The 27699-nt window shown below is 37.6% G+C and overlaps 1 protein-coding gene across 9 annotated transcripts in view; it reads left to right on the forward strand.

Annotated features, from left to right (window-relative positions):
* Vps13b (vacuolar protein sorting 13 homolog B) overlaps positions 1-27699 on the forward strand; it is a 723076-nt gene that overhangs the window by 397203 nt on the left and 298174 nt on the right. For 6 of the 9 annotated variants that reach the window (XM_029562764.1, XM_029562762.1, XM_029562757.1 and 3 more), the window contains exons 31-33: positions 3364-3567; positions 18985-19111; positions 22250-22393. In XM_029562764.1, coding sequence (XP_029418624.1) covers positions 3364-3567; positions 18985-19111; positions 22250-22393 — 475 coding nt within the window. Of the gene's footprint in view, positions 1-3363; positions 3568-18984; positions 19112-22249; positions 22536-22587; positions 22640-24459; positions 24584-27699 lie in introns of those variants that run through there. The other 3 variants (XM_029562761.1, XM_029562763.1, XR_003849285.1) reach the window with 3 other exon arrangements.

Consider the following 27699-nt stretch of genomic DNA (forward strand, 5'->3'; position numbering starts at 1 on the left):
CTCACAGAGATCCACCTGCCTCTGTCTCCTGAGTGCTGGGACTAAAGGCATGAGCCACCATGCCTAGCCCAAGTATTGTATATTATAATTAGAATGGATTTAAGACTACATAAACCTAACATGGGTGGTTTTTACCCTCTTAATGACTATGCTGGGTGTGGTAGCTCATGACTTTAATCCCAGGACTAGAGAGTCAGAGGCAGGCAGATCTCTGTGAGTTGGAGGCCAGCCTGGTCTCCATAGTGAGTGCTAGGCCATCTAGGACTACAAGGTGAGACCCTGTCTCAAAATACAAGAATAAAGGCTAGTGAACATTTCAAGTAGAAAATCTTCAAGTGCTTTTCAGAAAATGGGGTGGATTTGTACTGGTATATTTTCTCTGTAAAAAAAAATTGAAAATAAATTCTTGGAATAACATAATATGAGACTAAAGTTTTATTTTTTTATTATCTAAGTCTGAAACATACCTATATTAATTTTTTAGAGAGATATCAAACCAAACTCAAATTTTTTACATGTTAACTAATTGAAAATATAATTTTCACATTAGTTCAAACTAAAGCATCAAATATCCTACTTTCGTAGTTTGAAATAGAAATTTATGTTTGGGAAAATAAACTAGAAATGCATTAATGCTTCCTGATTTTGATCTCTCAGGTGGCTACGAAATGGTTGAAGAAATTATTTTTTATAAAGACGAAATTATATTTTAATTGACCTAAATTTTCCATAATAAACTTTTTCTTAGCCTATAAAGTACATGTTTATTATATCCTAACAAGAATGCTATTAAAATAGCTTTAGGCTAATGGAAACATGGATAGAATTCATTGAGGATCAGTGGTTTCTCTACTGTGTTTGTTTGTTGGGTTTGTTTTTCTGGATCCTAAGGTGTACCTCTGTACCTGAGTCTCTTCTTGCAGCTTTCTAGGCATTTCACTTCAATTTAACAATTTATTCTGAGGCTGGGGAGAGAATCAGAATAGGATGATTTATTTTACTTAACACTTACTAAAGGTTTTATAATGTTACAACTTCTTCACTCCCTTGTTTTGTCTTTAGCTCTATCTATAGCTACATCTATCATTATCATGATTGAGGCAGACACCCCAGTTTTCTGTGGATGGCTGTGCCACTCCATAATTTCTGTATTCCATTTATTGGGAGTAAAATGGCCATTTTGCAAAGCAAGCTCAACTTTTGGGTCACACATCTTTATTGTCCAAAGCTGCACCTAGTCCAGGCCACTTAAACTTTATAAACTATACAAAACTTTTTTATTGTGCTTTTTAAATTTCATACATTTCCCACTCAAATCCAGACCCCCTCCCCCATCCATGCCTCCCCCTAGTCCCCCACCGAACCCTATGCACTCTGCCCAAAGGGGAGGTGAGAAACAGGTGGCGGGCCGGCACTAGATTGTGAGCTATGCAAAACTTTTTTTTTCTTTTTAAAAAAAACTTTATTGAGAATTTCATACATGCTTATTAGGTGCTTTGATCAAATCCACACCCACTCCCTCCCCTACAACACCTTTCATATCTCTCTATCACTTTTTTCTTACAACTATGTGAAAGGGCCTGTTTCAAAATGGACAGGAGCCCACAACTTTGGCAAGGAACTGTTGGCAACTGATCACTGCTGGGTGAGGGAGAGTTGAGTCTAGCATCATTCTTTAAGGGAATGATGCTAGACAGGCTGAACAGGATCCAGTAGATGAACTCACACCAATGAATATTTGGGTACACAAACTTGATTTGATAAGCCTTATATGACCAAATACATGAAGTTCAGTGTTCAGGATGTGGGGGAATGGGTACAGATGGGGTAGGAGAGACTAAATATGACTGACATGTATGAAATCCGCAAAAATGCTTAAAATATATTTTAAGGGCTGGAGAGGTGGCTCAGTGGTTAAGAGCACTGACCACTCTTGCGGAGGACCCAGGTTCCAGCATCCACATGGTGGCTAACAACCGACCATAACTCCATTTCCAGGGGATTTGATGTCCTCTGCTGACCTCCACTGGCATTGCACAACATGGTTGCACTATTGTAGGCAATAGACTCATACACCTAAAATAAAAATAATAAAATATTTTTTAAAAATACATATTTTTAAAAAACTGTACAATAATTACAATATAACTAGTTCAGTTTAAAGTTACCAGGGAATGGGATGTAAGATTCAAAGCAGACCATGAGGGAGAGTTCCATCCTCAATGGCCTACAAGGCTACTAATCCTTGTCTTAACTAATCCCTACTTAGTGGAATGTTTATATCTTTCTATTCTCTGTATTTTCACCCTCAAACTTCAATTAGGATTTTTGATAAAGTTTCTTCCCTCTTCTCACTATATATCCTACCCCTTTTGTCTATCTATAAGATGCCTTTGTTTCTTCCAATTTCTCTCAGTGCACTTCACTTGGATTTAATCTGCCTGAGTTTTAAATTTAAGAGATTCTATTTTCTTATTTTTAGTTTTATACAATTCTTCATAAAAGTCTTACTTGAGTCTTGAACCCCCATATCCTGGTTATCACCTTCCCTAATAAGATGTCAAAATTCTAATATATGTATGATTAGTATTGGAGAAGGCTTTGCGGAGGGAGAAACCTGAATTTTATTTGTAGTTTTTCCACATACTTGTTTTGTAGCTTGGCTATTTTTCAACTTCTCTGAACTGTTTTTTTTTTTTTTTTAAATGGTCATAATAAAACCTAAAAATATCTCAACAACTAAAATCATGTATGAGAAGTATTTAGAAATACAGTACAATGCTGAAGATAATGTAAAAAATCATTATAGTAATTTTAAGCTTATACACCTTTATAAATCATAGTCTGTGATAACTTGCTAATACTTTTCTCATAGATGTGATTCAACTGGTTTTTTTAAGTAATATGATTGTTAATTTGATTGTCAATTGGGGGATTGGCAAGTACATAGAACATTAGAAAGGTCTCTAGATGTGTCTATGAGAACATTTCTAGAGAGAATTAACTTAGGCAGGAAGACCCACCTTGAAAGTAGGCAGCACCACCTCATATGCTGGAGGCTTGTGGAATAAAAGGTGAAAGAAAACGAACCCTCTAGCAAGGGGAATCTCTACTGATTCCTGACCTTGATGAGCTGAGCTTTCTGTTTCAATTAACCCCTCTTTCCCAAGATGATTTAACACTTGGGAAAACCATGAACCAGAAGTAATCTTTCTTTCCCTAAGTTGTTTTGCTGAGATATTTGGTCACAGTGATATAATCACATAATCAGTAACCAAATCAGAAAGAAAATAGGATACTGATACTATATTTGTAAGCAAATTATGCATAGAACGTTTGTTTGCTTTTTCATTGCCTTTATAGGAGAGCCTTGAACTTGGGAATTCTTCGAGATCCTGGATCTGAAATTGAAGATAGACAATACCAAATAGACCTGCAGTCCATTAATATTGGTACTGCACAATGGGATCAACTAAAACCAGAGAAAGAAAGTGGCACTGGAGGGGTGCTAACAGAGAGTGAAAGGAATTCCCAAAATCCAGCCCTTGAGTGGAATATGGCCAGCAGGTAGGAAATGGTTGAGAAATGTCCTACACTTTCTAATCTTGTTGCTAGAACAGGTATTAATCTTAAAGTGCTCAATTTAAATGTTTTTGCATTGTTTCTGCTTTTCATTACAAATATGAAATACATGTTGTGATTATAGCTGGTGATTTTTCTTGGAAATCTGCAAGTCCTACCTCTGTCATGTTGTAATTATTACAAATTTAAGATTGTGTCATTTTTTAAAATATTTTATTATTTTTATTTTATGTGTATGAATGTATTGCCTGTGTGTATGTAAGCGCACCCATGTTGTGCAATGCACACGGAAGTCAGAAAAGGGCATTGGATCCCTTGGAACTGGAGTTGCAATTGGATATTAGCTGCCATGTGGGTGCTGGTATTCAAACCCAAATTTTCTACATGAATAGCCAGTGCTCTTAACCACTGAGCTGTCTTTCTAGCTCCATGTCACTTTTTTTTTTTTTAACTTGCTATTTGCTGAAAAGATGCACTTCAAGTTACAGGGTACATTCTCATTTTCACTTAAAATCCATTATGTTCAGTATCAAGTATTTTATTTACTTATTTATTTATTTATTTAAGCCTCTCATTTGTACTTACAATAACAAAAGGAGAAGAGTAATAAATACTATATAAAGTCATGATTAAGTTAGAGTAGGGGAATAGCAAGAAATTCTGGCTCTGGGCTTTTAATTTTTACTTTTTTCTATTTGATTTAACTGAAAGCAGCTATGGTCACAGACAACAGTTTTAAAGAAATAATTCTTAATGTGAACTGTTGAGATTTGTAGAGAATCACTGCCACTTTACCCTGGCTACTCATGAGATTGTTTTCTAGAAAGAAGGTACTAGCAATTAAGGCTAGTTTCATAATGTAAAAGTGGAAATCTTTATGATTTGAAGAATGTGTGAATTATATAAGAGTAAATCACTAGCCTCTGTTGCTTAATAGTGCACCATCATAGATTGTTGCTACGTCTAATTTAAAACATCGTATGACATCTTTGTTATATTCATTTTGCAACTCTGATTGCTTTTATTCTGCTTTTTTGCCAATATTTGTCAATGTTTTGACAATAATAATGACATTAATAATAGATTATGTGGTACTTATCACTTTAGCTGAGTTACTTAATTTTCCCAATAATGCTATAAGCTGAGAACTGTTTTCTGTGTGTATACATGAAGAAATTGGGGCCTAGAGAGATCAATAATTTGAAGGAAACAAAAAACCCAAATAATAAGATGTAATTTTACTTGTTAGAGTAGATTCTGTGCTGCTGCTTCATAGACCTGTGGATTTGTCTTCTTTTCCTCTTCCTTTTGCCTGAAACTCTCTTAACTCTCTTCACTGCCTGTGTCCCCCACCCACCATCCAAGTCTTACCATGTTTTCCCAGAAGTCTTCCCTGAGCCTCTCACAAGACAGTAGATCCCCCCTGTTTGTGCTCATCTCACTCAGCCTATTTTACCTGTGATCTCTCTACTTCTCTGGGTCCTGAAGACATACTCATTAGCATGCTGTCCATAGCTATCAGTAGCACATAGCACTGTCAACAAGTAATCAAATGTGGCCCCCAGAAGAGTTACATGTGGGTGAAGAAGCAGGGATAGCCACTCATTAATCAAGTTCAGAGGAGGAGTGCAATTTTGGAGCTAATTGTGGGTAACTTGCTCAGCAGCTATTAAATATGTGGTTTTGTCCTAAAAGGAGGATCTTGGTGGTATACCGCACACTATCCACTACCAATCCTAATCTCTAAGTGTTACATAATGTCAATCAGCATCTAATTCCTTCATCTTTCTTTTTTAGGTTTTTATAGCTAGTGATTGCCAGTTTATAAAACTTACAGGTGATTATGTCTTAGAAATTATAAATTACATGAACAACAAAGATGACCTGTATATTCCCAGGCAACTTACAGCCATGTAGCCTTACCTCAGTTATACATCTCCAATTCCTTCTTTATTTATTTAGCAAATATGGCGGTGTGTGTTTATGTTCTTAAAATTTTACTGAAATGAAATCCACATAACATAAAATTGGTTATTTTAGGCGAACAATGTCATTTCATATATTCACTGTAAAGCGCACTTACCACCTCTGTCTGGCTCTACAACATTTTTTCACTCCAAAATGAAACAAGCCTCACCCTTACCTGTAAAGTAATTTCTCTCTATCCTTCTCTTCCCAGCCATGACAACCACAAAACTACTACAATTCTGTCTTTGGGGATTTATCTCTTCTTGATAATTTATGTGGATATAATATAATATGACCTTTTATATTTGGCTACTTTCACTTGTCATAATATTTTGTGTGTTTATCCATATTATGACGTGTTCAATACCTAGGCTTATTGTTGCAATAATATTCTACTGAATGTATATAGTATTTATTTATCCAGTCATCAATTGATGGACATTTGTGCTGTTGTAATCTACAGTAACCTGACTGTCTGTTTGCACTTATTTATGTATACAGTTCAGACTACAATTGCAAGGTCAGATGGAAACTTTATATTCAGCTTTTTAAGGAACTACTAATTGTTTTCCACAGAAGCTGAATTATTTTTCACCCATAAGCAATGGTAGTCTTTCAGTTTCTCCACATTCTTGTCAATACTTACTATTAAAAGCCTCATTGCAGTTCTGATTTACATTTGTGTAATGATTAATAATGTTGAGCAGATTTTCATGTATTTATTTTCTGTTTATATATTTTCTTTCCAGAAATTTTTATTCAGATCTTTTAGCTATTTTTAATTGAATTGTTTATCTTTTTATTGATATGTAAGAGTTTTTTATTCTAGGTACTGTACCCCTATCAAATATATAATTTATTTTTTCATTTTATTGCCAATGTCTTTTGATGTGTAAGTTTTTAATTTTGTTGACATCTAATCGTTTTGCTCTTGATGTTGATACTCATGATTTGGGGCGGGGGGGGGGGGGGGGGGTTGAAAAAAAGTTTCACTATGTCCTGGCTGTCCAGAAACTCATTATGTAAATTAGGCTGGCCTTGCATATATGGCAGTCCTCCTCCTGCTGACTCCCCAGTGCTGGGAGGCCACCATGCCTAACTAAAAAATTAATCTTTGCCATTGAATGATCTTGTTACTCTTGTCCAAAACTAAAGATGACTTTCAAGTGTCAAATTTTTATTCTTTTTTTTTTACTTTAAGGTATTCAACATCCTATCATAGAGATCATAGAGACAGACTAGTTAATTATCCAATACAGTGCAGTATGCAACATGCTAAGAAAGACAAATGTAGGATTATTGGGCTTCTGGGGAACCACATCCAAATTAGTATAATCTCATTTAATACATAGGAAAGCTCAAACTAACAGTTGTGATAGACCCATAAACTAAGCAACACATTATTACAAATTTGACATAGGATATATAGAAGGTTTAAAAGAAGAAATGGATTATGGAGTCAGAGAAGGGTTCACATGTCCACATGTTCACAGGTTTGAATTTGTTTTCATAGAGCGTGGGTGCTAACAGAAAGAGGTGGAATTTTTGTACTAAATTAGCATAAATTCAGAGTCTAAAGGTAGGAAATGTGGCATGTTTTATTCACTTGTGAATACCCAGAACATGGTATCATACTTGTCTAGATACATAATAAAGGCTTAAGCAAATTAATGAAATATTAAATGATTAGATTAGGTAGGGCTAACAAATTAAGAGACATAGATGTGTCTGAGGAACACTGATTCATCGGAAGACAGGAAATTTTAAATCTGATGTAGTTCAATCTTGATTACTAATCTTGACAGGAGTATAGACAAGACTGTAATATAATTCCGTTTTGATTCAGAATGATATGCATGAAGAATGATTTGCTGATTTCCTTTGAACAGTATTAAATAGCAACCATTATATCAATTCTCATTTCACTCTGGCTCCTAAGCGCATTACTCTTTAAAAAAAAATTGTTGTGTGTTTCTGTGTCTGATGAGAAGAGATGGGTAGAAAATTAAAGCAAAGCACATCCCCATGTTTTAAAATTTGTACATAGTCTACTTCTAAAACTATAAATTTTTATAGATTTGCTACATTATATTTGGGTTCAACCAAAGCATTGAACCTGCTATGAATGTTAGAGTAGGGGATTTATTCTAGGAACAAAATTTTACCTAATTTTGAAAGAGGCTAGTAAGAATCTAAAAATGGAGAGGAGGGTTAAAGGATCAGAGAAAGGTTAGAACCAACTTTCTTAGAGCAGTTGACCAGGCTAGAGACTGGAACTTTTGAGGGAACCAAGTAACATTATCTTCTTAATCACTTCGTTTAAAGATGTAATTTGAATAGATTTGGGGAAACTATACTTTAAATAGCTTGCATCACAATACTTTTATTTGGTTCTGTAACTATCTGGATGTGATTTTCTTAGCTACTTTGTCTTTCACCTCAGTATCAGAGAAACAAGTAGAGCATATTTGTTAATTATTTTTATCCATATGTACCAAAACCACATGTTATGTTCAACAGGCCATTGTTTTCATACATATAATTCTTAGTGTGTTTGGTTAGCAAGCTGAATTTGAATTTGACACATTTCAAAGACTCATCAATTCTGCTCTTTCCATGGTTGCTAACACAGAATAAGGGGAATTTTATCTCCCTGTTGTTAAAATTCTTGAACCATATTACAAGCTTTATTTCTGAGAGATCACAGTTATCTCATGGATCTTAAGAGGTTTTTTTTTCCAATTTTTTCCAGTAATTGCCTAAATGTTGACACTACAGGGGGCATTGCCTATTTTGATTTATGATTATTCAAATATGAGACTAATCCAGATTTATACCTCACATCACAAACAAATGTGGAGGAGAGGAAGTTTTGTTTTAAATCAACCTGAAAATCATCCCTCACATCTTATTAATTTGCTAATTTGTTAAACTACCACCTGATAAAATTACAGAAGATGGTCATGTTTCATATATCAATGCCATCATTTATATGACTTCACAATACTGACTTTAAACCTTGCTATGACTTCACATGAAAGAATATAGTTTTCGTCCTGCTTGAGGTAGTGGAGAATGGGTGTGAAGGGAAAGGGAGCCTGATATAACTTGAAGAATCAGTCAGGTTCTTCCCAGCAGCTAGCAGACAGCTTCTTCCTTACCCTTTGATTTGGAGTGTCCTATGACAACCTGAAGGTATTGTTGAGAAGCTAAAAATCCTGCCTTGCCTCGTCTTACTCTTCTTTATATTTTAGCAGTTGCAGACAGTGTGTATTCAAAATATGAAAAACTACGCCACCGTCATAGTATGCTACACCATAAAATTTTAAAATTCCTTCTATTGGGGCCAGAGAGATGGCTCCATGGTTAAGAACACTTACTCTTCTTGCAGAAGACCCAGGTTCAAATCCCAGCACCCACATGGCAACTAACAGCTGTGTGTAACTCCAGTTCCAGGGGATCCGATAGCCTCTTCTGTCCTCCACGAGCATTGTATGACACAGGTGCACTTACATGTAGGCATAACACTCACACACATAAAATAAAAATAATAAATAAAATATTTTTTAAAAATTCCTTCTGGCTGGGTATGGTAGTACACTCCTTTAATCCCAGCACTCGGGAGGCAGAGGCAGTCAGATCTCTGTGAGTCAAGGCTAGCCTGGTCTACATAGTGAGTTCCAGGACAGCTGGGGCTACAGGGAGACCCTGTCTCAAAAAGACCAATATATATATTCCTTCTGGGGCTGGAGAGATGGCTCAGCGGTTAAGAGCACTGACTGCTTTTGCAGAGGACCTGGGTTTGATTCCCAGCACCCACATGGTGGCTACGAACCATCCTTAACTCCAGTTCCAGGGGAATCTGAAGCCTTCTGACCTCCGCAGCACTGCACGATACGGGTACACCCACATACATGCAGGCAATACACTCGTACACATAAAATAAAAAATAATAAATAAAATAGTTTTTAAAATTGTGTCTGTTTCAGTTATTTTGAAGTCTTTACAGTTCTTGGCATCATAATTCTGATGGATTGATAGAGAAGACATAGACAGATAGACAGCATCCTGGTTCATTAAAAGTGAGCTAACCAAATCCTAAGCAGTGTTTCCTTTCTAGAACATTTTCTTTTTAAAAAAACATTTATCTGTTATTTTTATTTTATGTGTATGAGTATTTTGTCTGCATGTATGTAAGTACACCTGTGTAGTGCGTGCCTACAGAGGTGAGAACAGGGTGTCAGATCCTCTGGAACGAGAGTTACAGATAGCTATTAGCGGCAACGGGGTGCTGGGAATTGAACCTGGATCCTCTGTAAGAGCAGCCAGTACTCTTAACTGCTGAGCCATCTCTCCAGCCCAACATTTTTTTGTAAAAAGGATCTCAACAGGATTTCATCAAGAAGGAACTTAAAGGCCTAAAATTACAATATGTATCATTTCTTCATTGTTCTGTGTTCTTTTGTCAGCACTCCACGTGGTACATCAGTATGTGTTATTAAAGCCTTAAAATGAAATGAAGTAAACAACAATAAAGTCTGTCCCTTTATCCCCGATGGGTTCTTATTTCTGTTCTTTGGACATGCTTCTAATGTTCTCTTCTGAGAAATGTTCTGTAACTCCTCTTGTCTCTCCTTACTCCATGACATTTATTTTGATTTTTTTTTCCTTTGGCAAAGTTCAGTCAAGTAGAATTAGATGCACAAGTTCCAAATTATAGATACAAACAACTGGAAACTATAACCAGAGCTATTATGCTGTGGACATCTCTGGAAAATTCAATTATATTAATGTTTCAATATAGGTATATTCTTAAAACTATGGTTTAAAGGTTTTGATAAATGCAGCACTTGTGATTTGCATCACAAATACATTAGCCATGGTTTTGACTTGTTGGGATTTTTATGGGGGGGAGCTGCTTATTTGTTTGAGGGACATTTTTTTTATTGGTAGAGGATTTTTGTTTGGGGTTTCAATTTTGTTTGTTTTAAATGAAGAATGATAATCTTTTAACTTGATTTAGTTTTGCAAAAGTAAATTCTGATGGCATTTTATTTAAATATATGTTAAAAACATCAATGTAAACTGTAATTCTTAAAGCATTGTTGAAAAGATGTGTGGTGTGTCTAGAACCTTGAGATCAGATCTTTTGCAGAATGGTTCCAAACCTCTCTGTACTTTCTTTCTTGCCATAATTCTTCCTACATTGTGATTATTTTCTTTAGTTGTCTGATCTACTGCACTCAGTTCCATGAGAATCGGTGCTCTGTTTCAACCTTTGCCATTGATCCTGGCATAAAGCAGAGGTCCCTGTGTCATAGCAGGCTCTCAGTTCATCTTTCTAAATAGCAGAAAGTGATAAGTGCAATTAGAATAATGTGGTATCATGTGACATGAATACTTGGAAATTTCTTTAGTTTTGGCTTAAGGAAGGCCCTAATTGGTTGTGCCTTAATACACTGTTCTTTCTCAGTGAAACTGAGAAAGAGAGAGAAGTGAAGAAGCAAAGGCTTTCATATAAAGCAAAGGGGGATTAATGATTAAGAAACTAAGGGTACTCCAAATCAAAGGAAGGAATAGGCCCTTTTATGGGTGGCTGAGGGAATTTGAGATCTGGTGGTAACATGGGTAGTGCTTTTTTACAAATTTTTGAAAATATTTTATTTTATTTTATTTTGCATGCAGGTGTGAATTTCTTTTTTCTTTCCTTTTTCTCTTTTGTCTTTATTGAATTTTTTGTGTATTTCATACAAACACCTCAAACAATCTTAACCATCTTTAGACCCCCCCCATACCCACAAGCACCCTCCCATAGTTCCCCCACTGGAGCCCATATACTCTGTCATCCCTGTTAAAGCCCACTGTGTCAGTGTCCCCAGCCTTTCCCCAGTGGAAGTTCATCCACTAAGGTCTAGTCAGCCTATCTAGAGTCCCTTGTTTTAGGAAGATCAGCTCTTCCTTACCTAGGAGCAATAAGTTGCCAATATTTCTTCAGATAAGATTGGGGTCTGCTGTTCATTTTCCCAGTTCCATGCTGGGTTTTTGTCTGCCTGAGTTTGCACAGGACTTGTGTATGCTGCATCATTGCTATAGAATCATATGAGCAGGTTTCCAGGAACTTGTAGGATTCTGTTTCTATATGATCATGCACCTCCTCCCCGGCTCTTACAGTCATTCTGCCGCCTCTTCTGAGCCTTGGGTGGGTGAGGTTTAATAAAAGAATCCTGTCCAAGGAACAACATTCTCTATGCTTTGGCCATTTGTGACCTTTTGTGTTCCTGGCCCTTCGATGCATGACCGAGCTTCATTATTGAGAACTGAGAGATTCATTAGTGTCCTCTCCTCTACCCCTTGTAAGTCAAATTCACTGCTGGGAGGTGCACGAGGCATCTAATCCCCTCCTCCCATGGTCCTTGCAACAACCTGAGAAAAGAATTCTCCAAACCCCGGTTTGAAGAATCTTAACGAGTTTATTGGACTTGCTAACTGAGCTTGGGAAGTATGTTTACTTACAGGTGAGCGGGTGCCCCCCCTCATTCATGGCTGTGTTCAAGAGTCTATACCCAGACATAAATCCTGTGGTTCCGTACAGCCTTACAAAATGGCAAGAGAGTGGCCTTGTGGCTTTCCCAGCTTTTATACTCTTAGCCCCTCCCCTGCAAGTGGCTATGGTCAACCAATTGACTGGAAGAGGGAAACGGAGTGGCTTCTTTTCAGAGCATGAGAAGGAGGCAGGTCCATGGCTTGTCACCACAGGGTCAAAGGAACATCCGAGTCACACTCTACCCCTTCCTCTGGCTCTTACAATCTTCCCACCAATCTTCTGCTAAGGTCCCTGAGCCTTGGAGGGGGTGACAGATGTAGGGTGCTCTCTCTTGTATCATGGCGAGCTAGTGACTTCTTGGGCCTCCCCATTATTTGTCTTCAAGCCGTGGCATGGCCATTGATCTATCTCAGTTGTGTTTCTTCTATTATAAAGACAAATGGAAGGAAGTAGACACATCTAAACAAACTGAATGTAAATACAAATGCCTAGAAGATATTGCAGTAGGTGTACTATATTCATTAAACAGTATACTTCTAATGTCTTCCCCACTAGGGCCTGTAGCCTTTCTTGACACATGGGGTTGGCCTGGTCTACAGCACCAGATATGTATTCCACCCCTAGGAGTGGGCCTTATCCAATTAGAAGTTTGTCAGTTGTACATATGTTGGTTGAGCCATTATTGCACTTGCAGGCATTGCTTGACGTGTCCATAGTGTGCAGCACGTGGGGTCCATTGTTGACTAGTCATAGGGGATCCTTTTTTCTTTTCTTTTTTTTTTCTGGTCCTATTGAGACAGGGTCTTCCTGTAGCCCCAGCTGGCCTGGAACTCTCAGAGATCTGCCTCCCTCTCCCTCACAAGTGCTGGGAATAAAGGTGTGTGCTACCACACCCGACTTGGAGATCCTTTTTTCCCTAACCATCTGCATAGCACCTTCTGGCATTATGAACATCATCCATCCAGTGGCATGGAATTTTTTGGCTTAATCTCAGCTCCATCTCTTCTTCTCCCACACTCACATCATGCAGTGTCTTCAGCAACATGGCCTTACTAATCTTTCTAGTATACAGCCGACATTAGTGGCAATAGCATTGGTGAATTTGAGAAACTTTAGGATCTCTCTCTGACCAACAGCTCATAGGGGGGCAACCCACCCCTGGTACTTTAGATTTTCTTAACAGTTGTATAGTTTGGGAGTCTCTGTTTTCATCTTACCCAACCATAAAATTCCCAAGAGTTTGAAAAGCTTTGTTTTTGCTCTTTTCCTTATGCCAAATTTTACAGTTGGAGATGCTGCTGCTCAATTGCATAAATTAAATGTAAATATAGTAGGTGTTACAGGACCTCAGAGTAGGGGTCAGGTGTCAGTATTGAATTACCAAAGAAAAGGTGAGTGTACTTATCATAATGGGCAGCAAAGGCAAAACAATACCTACAATGGCATGACTCAAATGGACCTGTGGTACTTAGTGGCTGTAGGAGAAACTGTACCATATATTGGACACTGGCTCAAAGCATACATTGCCTTCTGGAGGACCCTGCCCCAGCCCTCCAGGCTATTGCCACCTAATTGGAGCTGTAACTGCCTTTAAGAGGCCATTCCATCGTTCTATCAAGGCAGCTGCTTCAGGATGGTGGGGAACATGGTAAGACCAGTGGATTCCATGACCATGGGCCCACTGCCGCACTTCTTTGGCCGTGAAGTGAGTTCCCTGGTCAGAAGTGATGCTGTGCGGAATACCATGACAGTGGATAAGGCATTCTATAAGTCCCTGGATGGTAGTTTTGGCAGAAACATTACGTGCAGGAAAGGCAAATCCATAACCAGAATAAGTGTCTATTCCTGTAAGGACAAAATGCTGTCCCCTCCAAGATGGAAGTGGTCCAATGTAGTCAACCTGCCACCAGGTTGCAGGCTGGTCACCATGGAGAACAGTGCCATATTAGGGGCTCAGTGTTGGTCTTTGCTGTTGGCAGATCTGGCACTAAGCAGCAGCTGTAGCCAGGTAAGATTTCGTGAGTGGGAATCCATGCTGTTGATCCCATGCATAACCTCCATCTCTGTCACCATGGCCACTTTGTTCATGGGCACATTGAGCAATGACAGGGATAGCTGAAGAAAGAGGCTGACAATCCACAGAGCGGGTCATCTGATCTACTTGATTATTGAACTCATCTTCTGCTGAAGCCACTTTTTGATGAGCATTTACATGAGACACAAGTATGTTCACATCCTTTGCCCATTTGGAGAGATCTGTCCACATACTTCTTCCCCTAATGTCTTTCTCACCATTTCTAATCATGCTCCTTCCAAGTCCCTGAGCATCCAGCCAAACCATTAACTACAGCCCATGAATCAGTATATAATCGCACTTCTGGCCATTTCTCCTTCCAAGCAAAATGCATAACCATGTGCACTGCCTGAAGTTCTGCCCACTGTGAACCCGGTGCCCTTCCCTGGTGTCCTTCAGTGTTGTTTCAGAAATTGGCTATAATGCCGCAGCTCTCCACTTCTGAGTGGTGCCTGCATAGTGTGCAGAACCATCTGTAAATCAAGCCCTAGTCTTCTCTTCCTCAGTCAACCGATCATAGGGCATACCCCATGAAGCCATAGGTGCATTCTTGAGAACAGGAGGCATCGTAACAGGAGTGGGAACGGTAGGCATTTGGGCAGTTTATTCACGTATATTCCTTGTGTCCTCCAGGCCTTCTCAGGCCCAATCATGTAAAGTGGGGTGAGGGGAGAGTGTGGGCTGACCAAACCCTGGTTTGAAGAATCTTAACAAATTTATTGGACTTGCTAACTGAACTTGGGATATGGGTTTACTTATAGATGACTGGGTGCCCCTCCCCCCAATTCATGGCTGTATTCAAGAGTCCACACCCAGACATAAATCCTGTGGTTCCATAAAGCCTTACAAACTGGCAAGAGTGGCCTCATGGTTTTCCCACATCCGGTTGAATGTGCTGGTATACACCTTTAATCCTAGCACTCTGGATGCAGAAGCAAGTGGATCTCTGTGAATTCCAAGACAACCTTGTCTACATAGTTCCAGGCCAGCCAGGAATACATATTGAGACTCTGTCTCAAAAAAAAAAAAAAATCCAATGTACCTGCAAAGTATATATAATTATTGCATGTAAATTTAAAAAGAAAAAAAAATACAAAGATTTATTAGGGTGCATTCCTGAAATTTTCCTAAATCTTTATTCTAGTTTACTAATTCTTTCTTAAGCTATACCTAAAATGCTACTTATTCCACTTATTAATGTGGAATCATTTTAATTTTGGTAACTATATTTTTCAGGTCAGGAAATTATGTTTGGTTATGTTTAGTAGCACTTTATTTTTTTATTGTATTCTTATTCCATCTTATATGTCTTGAGAAATTTAAAGCCGGTTCATTTTATTGTCCATCTGTAATAATTCCACTATCAGAAGTTCTTGGTAATGGATTAAAAATGGGATCTAGGGGCTAGAGAGATGATTCAGTGATTAAGAGCTCTTGTTGCCCTTGCAGAGAACATACATTTATTTCCCAGCACCCACATGGCTGCTCACAACCATCTTTCACTCCATTTCTAGGGTATGCAAGACCCTCCATGAGCACTAGGCACAAATGCCTACTTATGCATACATGTAGGCAAAATATTCATATACATAAAATAAAAATAAGCAAATACAAAACAGTGGGATCTAATTCTCCTATGATACGAAGGTGTTTTCCATGTAAACATTCTAGAATCCTTTTGCCACTGAGGCCTTTTTTTCCCTAGAGAGGCTTTGCATTAGTTTCTGACAGATTCAAGGCTACCAGTGGTCTAGCTGCCATTTTTTAAAAATAACCTGAATGGATACTCTTGGATGACATAGATAACATAAATAAATAAGAGTCACACAAAGGGTAGGGTCCCTTTTTAAAACAATTTTCTAGGGAGATCTCCTTTTTTTCAACAAGCTCTTTTGCCAAGATGGGCAAATTTCCTGTTCTTCCCCCTTTCAGATGGGCTTATATTTTCTTGGTCCTTAGAGGACCAGGGCCAAGGGCAGCTCATTACCTGAACTGACTCTGATTTAGGAAGAATGCTGAGTACCTGAATCCATCTGGGTTTCACTTTTTTCTTTTTCATTTTAAACCCTACACTGTTACCTGGTAAGACATTGACAGAATTTTTGTTTTAGTTGAAGCTACTCCTTCAGTGTTTCTTTTCTTTCTTTTTTTAAAAAAATATTTATTTCATTGATTTGTGTGTGTGTATTTCATACAGAACATCCCAAACAATCTTATTCATCTTTATACCCACATCCCAAATGGCACCCTCTTGTAGCTCCCCCTGACCCCCACTGGAGCCCATATAACTCTCTCATCCCTGTTACTGTCCACTGTGTTATCAGTGCCCCCAGCTGTTACCCAGTGCTAGTCCATCCACTGAATCTAGTTAGCATATCTAGAGTTCCTTGTTTTAGGAAGATCAGCTCTTCCTCATCTAGCAGCAATCAGTTGCCAACATTCCTTTAGATAAGACTGGGGTCTGTTGTCCCATTTCTGTGCTGGGTTACTGTCTGGGAGTCTCTTGGGCCATACTGGCCAATAACTGATGGAGTTCTATGCAACAGTAAAGAAAGATGAAATCATGAAACTTGCAGCTAAGTGGATGGAACTTTCCTCTCTTTTTATTCATCCTTGAAAATAATTATCTATAAAAATTTTAATGATTTATTAAGTTTGCCTTTACCTTAAATGTTTATAAGAAATAACACAGAAGAAAAGTTAGTACTATGTAGCAGAAAACCTGTAGTTATTATGACTTGATTTGATTGAAAGATCTTTTGACTATTGATTTGATCGAAATATCCTTTTTACTGCTGTGGAATGGTTTTTTATATATGGTATCACTGACTTCATTCATCACACTAAGGAAGAAAAAATCCTTGATAAGGAAAAACGTTTTTCTTTTCTCCCATCATTGCTTCAGTTAATGTTTGTTCTTATTTGGTGCCCTGCTATCCTTTCCATTTAAGGTATTTTTAAGACATTCTACATTTTAGCACTCCCCTGTGAGAGAGCACATCATGTTTCTCACATTGGTCATTTTATAGAATTTGAGCTATTATACTGTAATTATGGTGTCTCTCAGGATCTAAACCTTTCTTCCATAGTTACAGATTTTAATGCTTCTTCCTGTTACTCTTTACTTAAAAGATCTCTTAATTCTTCAAAATTGACTTTCTTGAAATCCAGTACTTAAATGTCACAGAACCAAATGATCCAATTTGCTTTTTTGGCAGATACCATATAAAGCTCTGCCCATTGGAAATTTAACAAAAGACATTAGTGGTCTCTAGACTATTTTGATTTTTTTTTTAAGCTATAGAAAGACTTGCATTTTATCTACATTTTCACAAGAGGTAACTTATGCCAATTTTTCAGGTTCCAACTTGATCATTTTATAACGTAAGGGAATAATAAGGTTATATTTATAGAGAATATTAAATAATTTTTAAAGGAAATTTGGAGGTGTGGCTTCTAATGAAACAAACACAGTGATGTATTATTTTATAAAATGAAAACTGAAACTAGAGGCACTTGGAAAATCTGTGCCAGCACAAGCTGTGTTTTCCAGCAGTGTTTTCCCATTTCATCTTCTACCATTGACGTAGTGCTTCCTTCAAAGTTATTAGCAGTTGTAGGTGCCAGGCAGAAATTCTCTGCTGAATAAATGGCTTCTAATGAAACAAACACAGTGATGTATTATTTTATAAAATGAAAACTGAAACTAGAGGCACTTGGAAAATCTGTGCCAGCACAAGCTGTGTTTTCCAGCAGTGTTTTCCCATTTCATCTTCTACCATTGACGTAGTGCTTCCTTCAAAGTTATTAGCAGTTGTAGGTGCCAGGCAGAAATTCTCTGCTGAATAAATGATCAAAGCTGAGACTGTATAAAGTAGAATTAAAACAGTGAGCAAAATCTGTAGTGGTGCCAACTTGCCGTACAAACCCATTTCTAGAAGCTTTGTTTCTATTGGGTGGCCCAAGCCTAGTCCCTGAACTTCATTTCCTCATTGGTAATGTGAGACTAATAATGGGTTTCATACAGGGTTGTTTTTAGGAAGCATTTGGTTTCAAACACAAAAACCATTTAATAGACTATGAAGGCTGTAATAACCTATGAACCCAAATGGTTCTTAAAGCGTAAAGTAAATAAAGTTCAGAAGGTGGGTATGGTAGTTCACACCTATAATCCTAGCACTTGGGAGGCAGAGGAATAAGGATCACTGCAAGTTCAAGGCCAGCTTGGTCCACATAGATAATTCCAGGCCAACCAAAGTTATGCAGGGAGACTGAGGGGGTGGGGTCAATATAGGAAACTAGTCAGGCGAGGAGGCACATGCCTTTATTCCTAGCTCTCCCAAGGCAAAGGCAGGTGGTTCTCTGTGTGATCTCAGCCAGCATAGTCTACATAGTGAGTTCCAGGCCAGCTGGAGCTATGAGACCCTGTGTAAAGAGAAAAAAAAGGGGGGGAGCTAAAAATTATTACAAAATTAGTATTACTGATAGTAACAAAAGAACTATGAAACTTTTCCACAACAAAGAAAAGTACAAGTAGAAAACACAATTGATTGAAAGGTCCTGAGATGATGTTGATATGAAATTGCTTAATTACATCTGAATATCTCAGGGCTTTTTTTCCTGGTATTCTTTTAGAGGTCTTTGGAATTTAGGAAACTGACTCTAAAATACACAAAAAGGCACCCTCAAAAAATTATGAAATTTTGTCATGCATATTTATAGTACATATTTAATGAGAGTTATCATTAAAAAAATAAAATAACTAATAATTTTTTAAAATTTTTATGACTAACAATTTTTTACTTTACACTTTTAGCATACGGCGACATCAAGAAAGGAGAGCCATTTTGACCCCTATCTTGACAGACTTTTCTGTCCGAATAACTGGAGCACCTGCCATCATTTTCACCAAAATAATCTCCTCAGAAAACTTGCATACAGAGGTTAGAGCATAATATAGATTTCAAATTCATCTACATAATAGAGTAACTCCTTTTCATATGTTAGAGATTTTCATAGTTGCAGCCAATATGACATCAAATCACCTAATTAATAATGACAGTTGCCATCGACTAGCATTTACTGAGTGCTTTCCACGTAGTAGCTGATTTACTCCTCATAGTAATCCATCTTTCACTCTTAGTATCTGATTTTATGGATGAGTGATTGAGGCATGACTCCCATTAGCCACACAAGCTGAAGGGACTCTGCAGTGTTTCTATTTGCTAAGCAAGGACATTTGATGATTAGGTGTACTAAATGAATTTGGAACTGTGCCATTTTTACCTCATGCCTGTGTTAGGATATAATTCCATTGTTGAGTTAAAGATTTTCTATATATTAATCTGAAACAATAGAACCTTAAATGACTTCTCTTAATTTTTAAAAATAAAGCCTTTTATATATTATCTCATTTAACGTTTATAATATTCTTATGACATGTGAGTTTCTTGTAGTTTCTGATTCTTGTGCAAGACTCAAGCCTTCCTTTGCTGAGTTTAGGTCTGCTTCTGTTTGTAAACTTTGTGTGCCTTTGAAGTTTACTTGTTGGGCATGAAAAGCTGGTTGATCTAGGCTTCCGATTCTTGCTTTTGATTTTATATTGAAGTGGCCAGATGGCTTTAGTACTGCTGCTCAGGAGTTCCAACAGGAGGCCCAAGTCAAATGAGGATCAGATGCTCTCAGGCTTCCTCCTAAGGTCTGGCTACCTCTAGTCAGTAGGCACAGTATAATTTTGGAGGCTTGCTAGGTAGAAGTAGAATTCAGGACTCTCAGGCATTTAGGGAAGGATGCTGGCCTCAGGAATTCAAGCAGGTTGTGGGGTAGGACAGCCAGGGATGAAGGCTGATCTCAGGTGTGCAAAGGTGAGGTGGGAAAGGGGACAGGCTTTGAAGGCTCCAGGGGACTAGGTTGAGGAATTGGGTTGATCTGGGTCCAAAGGATCAGGAAGCAGTGGGGAATCTGGGCCAAGAGGGTAGTCCAGAGGTCTGGGGTGCCAAGAGAAGAAATGGGCCACTGCCCATGCTAGAAGGGGAGATGGAACGTGGGAGCTGTCAGGGTGGGTGAGGTTGTGGGAGTCAAATCACAGTGGGTGAGGTCAAATTTACCCAGGAAGGACAGTAGCCTCAGGAATCCCAGGCAGGTTGAGGGGTGGGACAGCCAGGGATGAAGGCTGGTCTCATGTGTGCAGTGGTGAGATGGGGGAGGGGACGGGCTTTGAGGGCTCCAGGGAGACTAGACTGAGGAATTGGGTTGGTCTTGATCCAAAGGATCAGGAAGCATTGGGAAGTCTGGGCCAAGAGGGTAGTCCAGAGGTCTGGGGTGCCAAGAGAAATGGGTCAGTGCCCACACTAGAAGGCGACCTGGGATGTGGGAGCTGGGGGGTTGAATGAGGTTGTGGAGTCAAGGTGCAGTGCACAGGGTCAAGTTAGGTCAGGTCTGGTTTCTTTGTAGCCACAAACAAAGAAAAAAAGGCAAACAAGTAACAGAAATGTAATCACTTTGAACTAAGAATTTTTTCCTGAAAATATTCCTTTCTTGGATTCTTAAGAACTTGCCATCACAAAATTTAAAAATGAAAATAAAATATATCAAAATGTTAATAAAATATTGTCCTAGCTTAATTGGTCGCTTATTTAATTTGAAGGCATTACTAGCATTCCTCATTCCCTGGTGAAAAGGACAATAAGCAATCAGAATAATTAGCGCTAGCCCATGCTTAACTCTTAAATTCCTTGTTCATCAATTCCCTTATTCATTCCTTATCTATCTTGTGTAACTGCCCCTTTGTTACCCAGATTATTCCAAGGATGAAGTTGATCAAAAGAGACAGTAATTACAAGACAAATAAAAGTGGATATTATTCTACCATTTTTACTCAAACCATTTTACCTACTAAGATCAACCATTCACTAGTTTTCATAGGACATATATCACTAGTACAGCTAATATTTTTAGTAGAAACTTTCATCACCTTAAGAAATGTACAATGACTATTTTTTGAAAAAAAGACTTCTGAATCAATGACTTTTTTCTTCTTTTTTATTATTACTTGAGAAATATAATACGAATTCAGATATAATGAGCAAATACAGGAACTCTGTGGAGGAAAGTTTATTTAACAACAACCAAAACCAGCCAATCATGCCAGACATGCTATTCTTTATGGCTTTATTAAAAGCAGCTCTAAACTGTCTAGTATGTATTTAGACCAGCCATAGTATCCTTAAATCTACTATTTGTATAACACTAATAAGGAGAAGATCTGTCAGACATTTCCAGACATTTGAACACTGTCCACATGTGCTTCATGACAAGAGGCAGTACTTGTGCTTATGAAGTGAAGCTTCTGGATTGTTTTGTCTTTTGTTTGCCTTCTGTAAGAGGTTTCCACTGATAAATGTTAAAGTGACTCAGTTATGAAGAAGAACACCAATTAAGTAGTGGACATCTGCCTAGTGTTGCCAAGGTTTTAGCAGTTTAAAGAAGAAGAGAAATTAATTAGTCTAGCTTTCTTTGGCTTTGGCCCTTTACTTTGTTATAAATCATTTATTGTAGCTTTTAGAGAATACTGTGGGGTTTGTAATTGTAATTGTGCACCTTTAATAGCCTGCTTAGATCTGTCTGCCCCGAGAGTGGGTAGATGTTCTGTTCCAACTTTATTCCGTGTGATACTGCTGTGAAGACTCAGGCACTTACTACAGTACTTGGTATGTGTATAGGAGATGCTTAGTAGATATTGGTGTGTTGGAATTAATGAACAAGATCTTGCAACAGAATTGCACCATTACTTATTAAAACAATGGCAGTAGTTTGAAGTATAAAAAAACCAAATGGATATGAAAACGTGAAAAATTTGTCTTGTTTCCTGCCTCACATCTAGCACAAGGCCTGGCACAGAAGTCTTTCTAAGTGCTTGTTATTGATACACCAAGCTGTTAGCATGCTGGCTAGTTTTGCTTTTCTTATATGGACTTGAGTCCCAGGAGACTTAGGAAGTAGTAATTATCAAATAAGAAGGATATATTATCTGAAGCTATCATTTTAAAAATTTATGTTCAACCTATTTTTCCCCACTTCAGGAGATTTTAGTGTGTGGCCATTCTTTGGAAGTGAATATAACCACAAACCTGGACTTCTTCCTAAGTGTGGCTCAAGTTCAACTCTTACATCAGTTAATAGTGGCAAATATGACTGGATTGAACCCATCAAACAAGACCACAGAGGTAACGGTTACCTGATTTTGATTAGACTTAGTGCATTTTTGCCAACTTTACAAAGGAAAATTTAATTAAACTAAATGCTTTCTGCTGATTAATCTGAATTTAATGTCATTCAAAATGTAGTCATAAATCATTTTGGATTGATGTTCTATGTTTTTATTTGCTTAGTCTCTTTTCCTCTTATTTTTATCATTCAGGTTTACCAAATTACTATGGACTGACCTCAGAAAATCTTCTGTTAAAAATAACATTTGATTACCCTACTGAAATTTCTAAGTGCTGTTAGAAGCCTGACACATTGCAGGAGAGGGCCTCTTTTGGTGAACTTTGTGAGACTACTATAGGAATATCTTTGAGAAATGATCTGTAAGCATGTTTCCCATGCCGCTGGAGAATGGGCCCAATCATTAACAGCTGAATGACTGTTCAGAGTTTTAATTTTGAAAAAACGCAGTTTATTTTTTATGCTTTTAATTGGGTTTTTGCAAAATTCATGCAATATTTTTATCTGCACCTCTCACTATCCCTGCCTGATTTCATGTACTCTGTTACTTAGATACATATCTAGATATATAGATAGAGATAGAGATGTAGATTCATCTCCAAATGCCCTTTAGTGTGGGTCTATCCACTGGAGCCTGGTTAACCCATCCATAGTCACACTTTTAAAGAAGACTGACTCTCTGTCTCCCACCAGCTTTCAGTTCCTCATCTAGGATTGGGGTTTCTTATCTACTTCCCCAGTTCTATGCTGGGATTTTGTCTGGCTTGAGGTTACCATTGCTATGAGTTCGTGCGGTTAACTGCTCAGCAGCATTTGTTAAGGATGCTGTCTTTTCTCCATTGTGTATTTTTGGCATTGAAAAAAAAAAAAAAACAAAAAAATACAGGACTGGGCGGGAAAGATGGCTCAGCGCTTAAGAGCACTGACTCATTTTGCAGAGAACACAGGTTCGGTTCCCAGTACCCACAAGACAGCTAACAACCATCCTTAACTCCAGTTCCAGGGAATCCAATGCCCTCTTCTGACCTCGGTGGCCATTACAATCATGGGTGCATTTACATATATTCAGACAATACACTCATACACATAAATAAAATAAAAATAAATAAAATACATATTTTTTAAATCAGGTAACTGCCAAGCTGTCTAGATAGCTCTGTTTCCCTGTGGTCATCTACCACCTCTTGCTCTTAGAATCTTTCCTCTCCCCTTTCCCCAGTGCCTGAGCCTGGGAAGGCAAAAATTTGATGTAGGTGTCCTATTCAAGGATAAGCATTCTTTAGCATCTTATTCTCTGCATGTTGATTAGTTGTTATCAGTTGTGGGTCTCTGTGTTAATCATCATGTGCTATATAAGAAGCCTCTCTGGTAAGAGCTGAGAGAGGCATTAATCTAGGGGTATAACAATAAGTCATTAGGAGTTAGTTTAATGCTATGTCTGTTTAGCAGAATAGTACTAGGTTCTCCCCTATGGCCTGTGACCTATCAAGCCACAGGTTCCTAGGCCTGGTATCAGTTTCAATATATGGGCTCCATCTTGTGAAGCAGACTTTAAATCCAATTAGAAGGTGGTTAGTTACTCTCATAACACTGGTACCACTATTACACCAGTGGACATATCTTGCCAGGCCAGTTGTTGTAGCTGGCAGGATTCACAGCTAGAATGGTTGTTGGTTACTTTTCTCTTCAGGTAGCATGCATAGCAATTTCCAGCACTATGAAAGCTAGCCGGTAGAGAGGAAGCTTTGAAGTAGGTACCAGGTTGATTTCTTCATGCTTGTTCTACAACTTATAGTATCTTCAGCAGTAGGGTATTATAATTGGATAACCAATTATAATTTGTTTTTCTGTATTTTTTTCACCAAATCTGTACTTAAAATAAATCTTCTATAAAGAATTCATCTGAAAAACTTTATATATAGAAAAGGAGTTGCTTCTATTCTTTCAGTGAGTAATATAGAAAGCTTTTAAGTGCTGCTTATTAAGAATGGAGTTAAGGAAAGTGTACTCCCTAGAGCTGACATTGTGGGCACCATTTGAAATACATTTGCTCACATATCTTCAGGTATATTCTCAGGACCTTGTGAGGAAGATGTTGCCATCATTCCCATTTTACAAATGAGGATCAAAGTGGGGTCCTGACAGAGTAAGTGTTCTACCTGAAATCATACAGCCAGAACTAACATAGGAGGCATCTATGAGTTCAACTTTGGCTTTTCAAATCTGTTGTCTTCCCATTTGCCAGAGATCCTATATTACAATGATTACATTTTTCTCATAGTCTTCTCTATTTTGTATAAAAAGAGTGTTAAGTATGATAAGCTCTATAATTTTTGTCATAAGAGTTTCTCTGACCTTACCGTATTTTACCTCGCATAATTTCTGCTTGTTCAGTATCTACTTTAACTATCAATCTATACATTCTTCTAAATACTGGCTTTTTCTCCTACACATTAGAAAATCCACAGAAATATAATTGCGGCATGAAGATAAGCAAATTTTAAAAATTCCTATGCACAGTTTAATGAAGTTTATGAAACAAGGCTGGGATGGACAAGAATATTTTGTATTTCCATGTCATTTGTGTCTGTTTTATGGCTCTCCTGTCAAAGAAGTCTAACTCACAGATTATAGATTTCTCTTAGGAATTCATACAGCTTAACAAAGTGGCTATCAGATATTTATCTACTTATGCTACCTATTAGTAGGCTCAAGTTCGAGTAAATAAAGGAACATAACCACTGTGATAACAATCAAGTCATTCCTCAGTGTCATAGTCTAGGTGTTTCTTGCTTGCTGCTTTTAACATGTTTCTGTGAGTGGGGCGTGGTGGTGCACACCTATTGTCCCAGCCCTTGGGAGGCAGAGGCAGGCAGATCTCTGAGTTCAAGGCCAGCCTAGTATACATAGTGAGTTCCAGGACAGCTGGGGCTGCAGGGAGACCCTGCTTCAAATAGACAAAAAAAAAAAAAAAAATGTTTCTATCTTTCTTTGTTCTTTCTTGGTGATCAGGATGAAAGTATAGGCTCTATGTTCATTTAACAAAGGTGAGTTTGGGGGCTAAAGAGTTGGCGCAGTGGTTAAGAGCACTTACTGCTGTTGCAGAGGACCCAGATTCTCTTCCCAGCATCCGCATGGCAGCCTACAATCTTCCATAACATCAATTCCAGGGGGATCCAACGCCCTCCTATGGCCCTCCTATGGCTATGGCCTCTGTGGACCTTGCATGAAGGATGCTTTTATATGCATATAAAACACTCATACACATAAAATAAAAAAATACATCAAAATGGTGAATTTTATGTTATGTGTATTTATAATAGTTGAAAGTATTATCTTAGAAAAATATGATTTAATTAAATTATTAGCAGGAGGTATATCTGATCAAGAATATAAAGATATTTTAGTTATGTTAATACTCTGTAATTATTCAATCTATATTTTGAAAGGGCTAAGTGATTACCTTAAAAATAACCATGCTCTTTCTTTCTTTTGGTTTACTGGGCTAGCGGTCTTTCAATCTTGTTTATCTTCTCAAAGAACCAACTCTTGGATTTGTTGATTCTATGTATTGTATTCTTTGTTTCTATTTCATTCATTTCCACTGTGATTTTTGTTATTTCTTCTTGTCTGCTGGGTTTGGGTTTTATTTGCTGTCGCTTTTCAAGTGTCTTGAGTTGCAATGTTAAGTCATTTATTTCTGATCTTTCCAATTTTTTAATATAGGCACTTAGAGCTACAAACTTACCTCTAAGGACTGCTTTCAGTGTGTCCCAGGGGTTTTGTTTTGTTGTATTGTCCTTTTCGTTTAGTTCCAGGAATACTTTTATTTCTTTCTTAATTTCTCCTTTGACCCATTCATCATTCAGGAGTGTGTTGTTTAATCTCCATGTGTTCATGTGATTACTGGGGATGCTTCTGAGGTGATTTTAACCTTTATTGTATTGTGGTCTTATAGAATGCATGGAATTATTTCAATCTTTTTGTATTTGTTGGTTTGTTTTGTGCCCCAGTACATGGTCGATGTTGGAGAAGGTTCTATGGGGCACTGAATAGAAAGTATATTTTTTAGTGCTTGGGTGGAATATTTGGTAGATGTCTATTAGGTCTATTTGATATATGGTATTGTTTAATTCTGATGTCTCTCTGCTAATTCTCTGTCCTGTTGACCTATCTAATGGTGACAATGAGGTATGGAAGTTCCCTACTATTAATGAGTTGGGATTAATCTGGATCTTAAAGTCCTGTAGTACTGCTTTTATGAAGTTAGGTGCACCAGAGTTTGGTGAATATATGTTCCTGATTGTAATATCTTCTTGGTTTATTGTTCCTTTGATCAGAATGAAGTGGCCTTCTTTGTTTCTTCTGATTAGTTTTAGTTTATAGTCTATTTTATCAGATACTAGAATTGCAACACCTGCTTTTTTCTTAGTGCCATTTGCTTGGTATATTTTTTTTCCATCCTTTCACCTTAAGGTAGTGTTTGTCCTTGAAAGTGAGATGAGTTTCTTGCAAAAAAGAAAAGGAAGGGTTTTGTTTCTTAATCCACTCAATTAGTCTGTATCTTTTGATGGGGGAATTCAGTCCATTGATATTTAAAGTTAGTAATGAAAGATGTGTATTGAATCCTGTCATTTTTATTTCTGTTCACATTCTTGGTATAGCTGTGCATTTCCACAGTTATACCTTCATTGAATTTCTTTCAGTCACCCCTTGTGTATAATGGTTCCTTTCTTCAGCATTTTGTATTGCTTCAAGAACTCTCTGAATGGCTGGTTTTGTGGACATGAATTCTTTTAGCCTGTTTATGTCATGAAAAATTTTTCTTTCCTCTTCAGCTGTGATAGACATTTTGGCTGGGTAATGTAATCTGGGTTGGCATCTGTGGTCATTTAGAGCTGGGAATACTTTGGTGCAGGCTCTTCTGGCTTCCATAGTTTGCAATGAAAAGTCAACTGTAATCCTAATGGGTTTTCCTTTATATGTGATTTGTTGATTTTCTTTTGCAGCTTTCAGTATTATCTCTTTGTTCTGAATGTTTAGTTTTTTTTTACTATGATGTGCTGTGGAGACTTTCTTTTCTGGTCCTGTCTATTTGGTGTCCTGTATGCTTCTTGTATTTGTATGAGCATGTCTTTTTTTTAATTTTGGGAAATTTTCTTCTACGATCCTGTTGAAGATCTGTTCTATACCATTATTATCTTGAGATTCTTCTCCATCCTATATGACTATGATTCACAAGTTTGGTTTTTTTTAAGGTGTCACACAATTCTTGCATATTCCACTCTTGTGATTTTTAAAAAAA

This window comes from Nannospalax galili, unplaced genomic scaffold, assembly GCF_000622305.1.
Source record: "Nannospalax galili isolate Female #2095 unplaced genomic scaffold, S.galili_v1.0 scaffold334, whole genome shotgun sequence".
Classification (NCBI taxonomy): Eukaryota; Metazoa; Chordata; class Mammalia; order Rodentia; family Spalacidae; genus Nannospalax; species Nannospalax galili.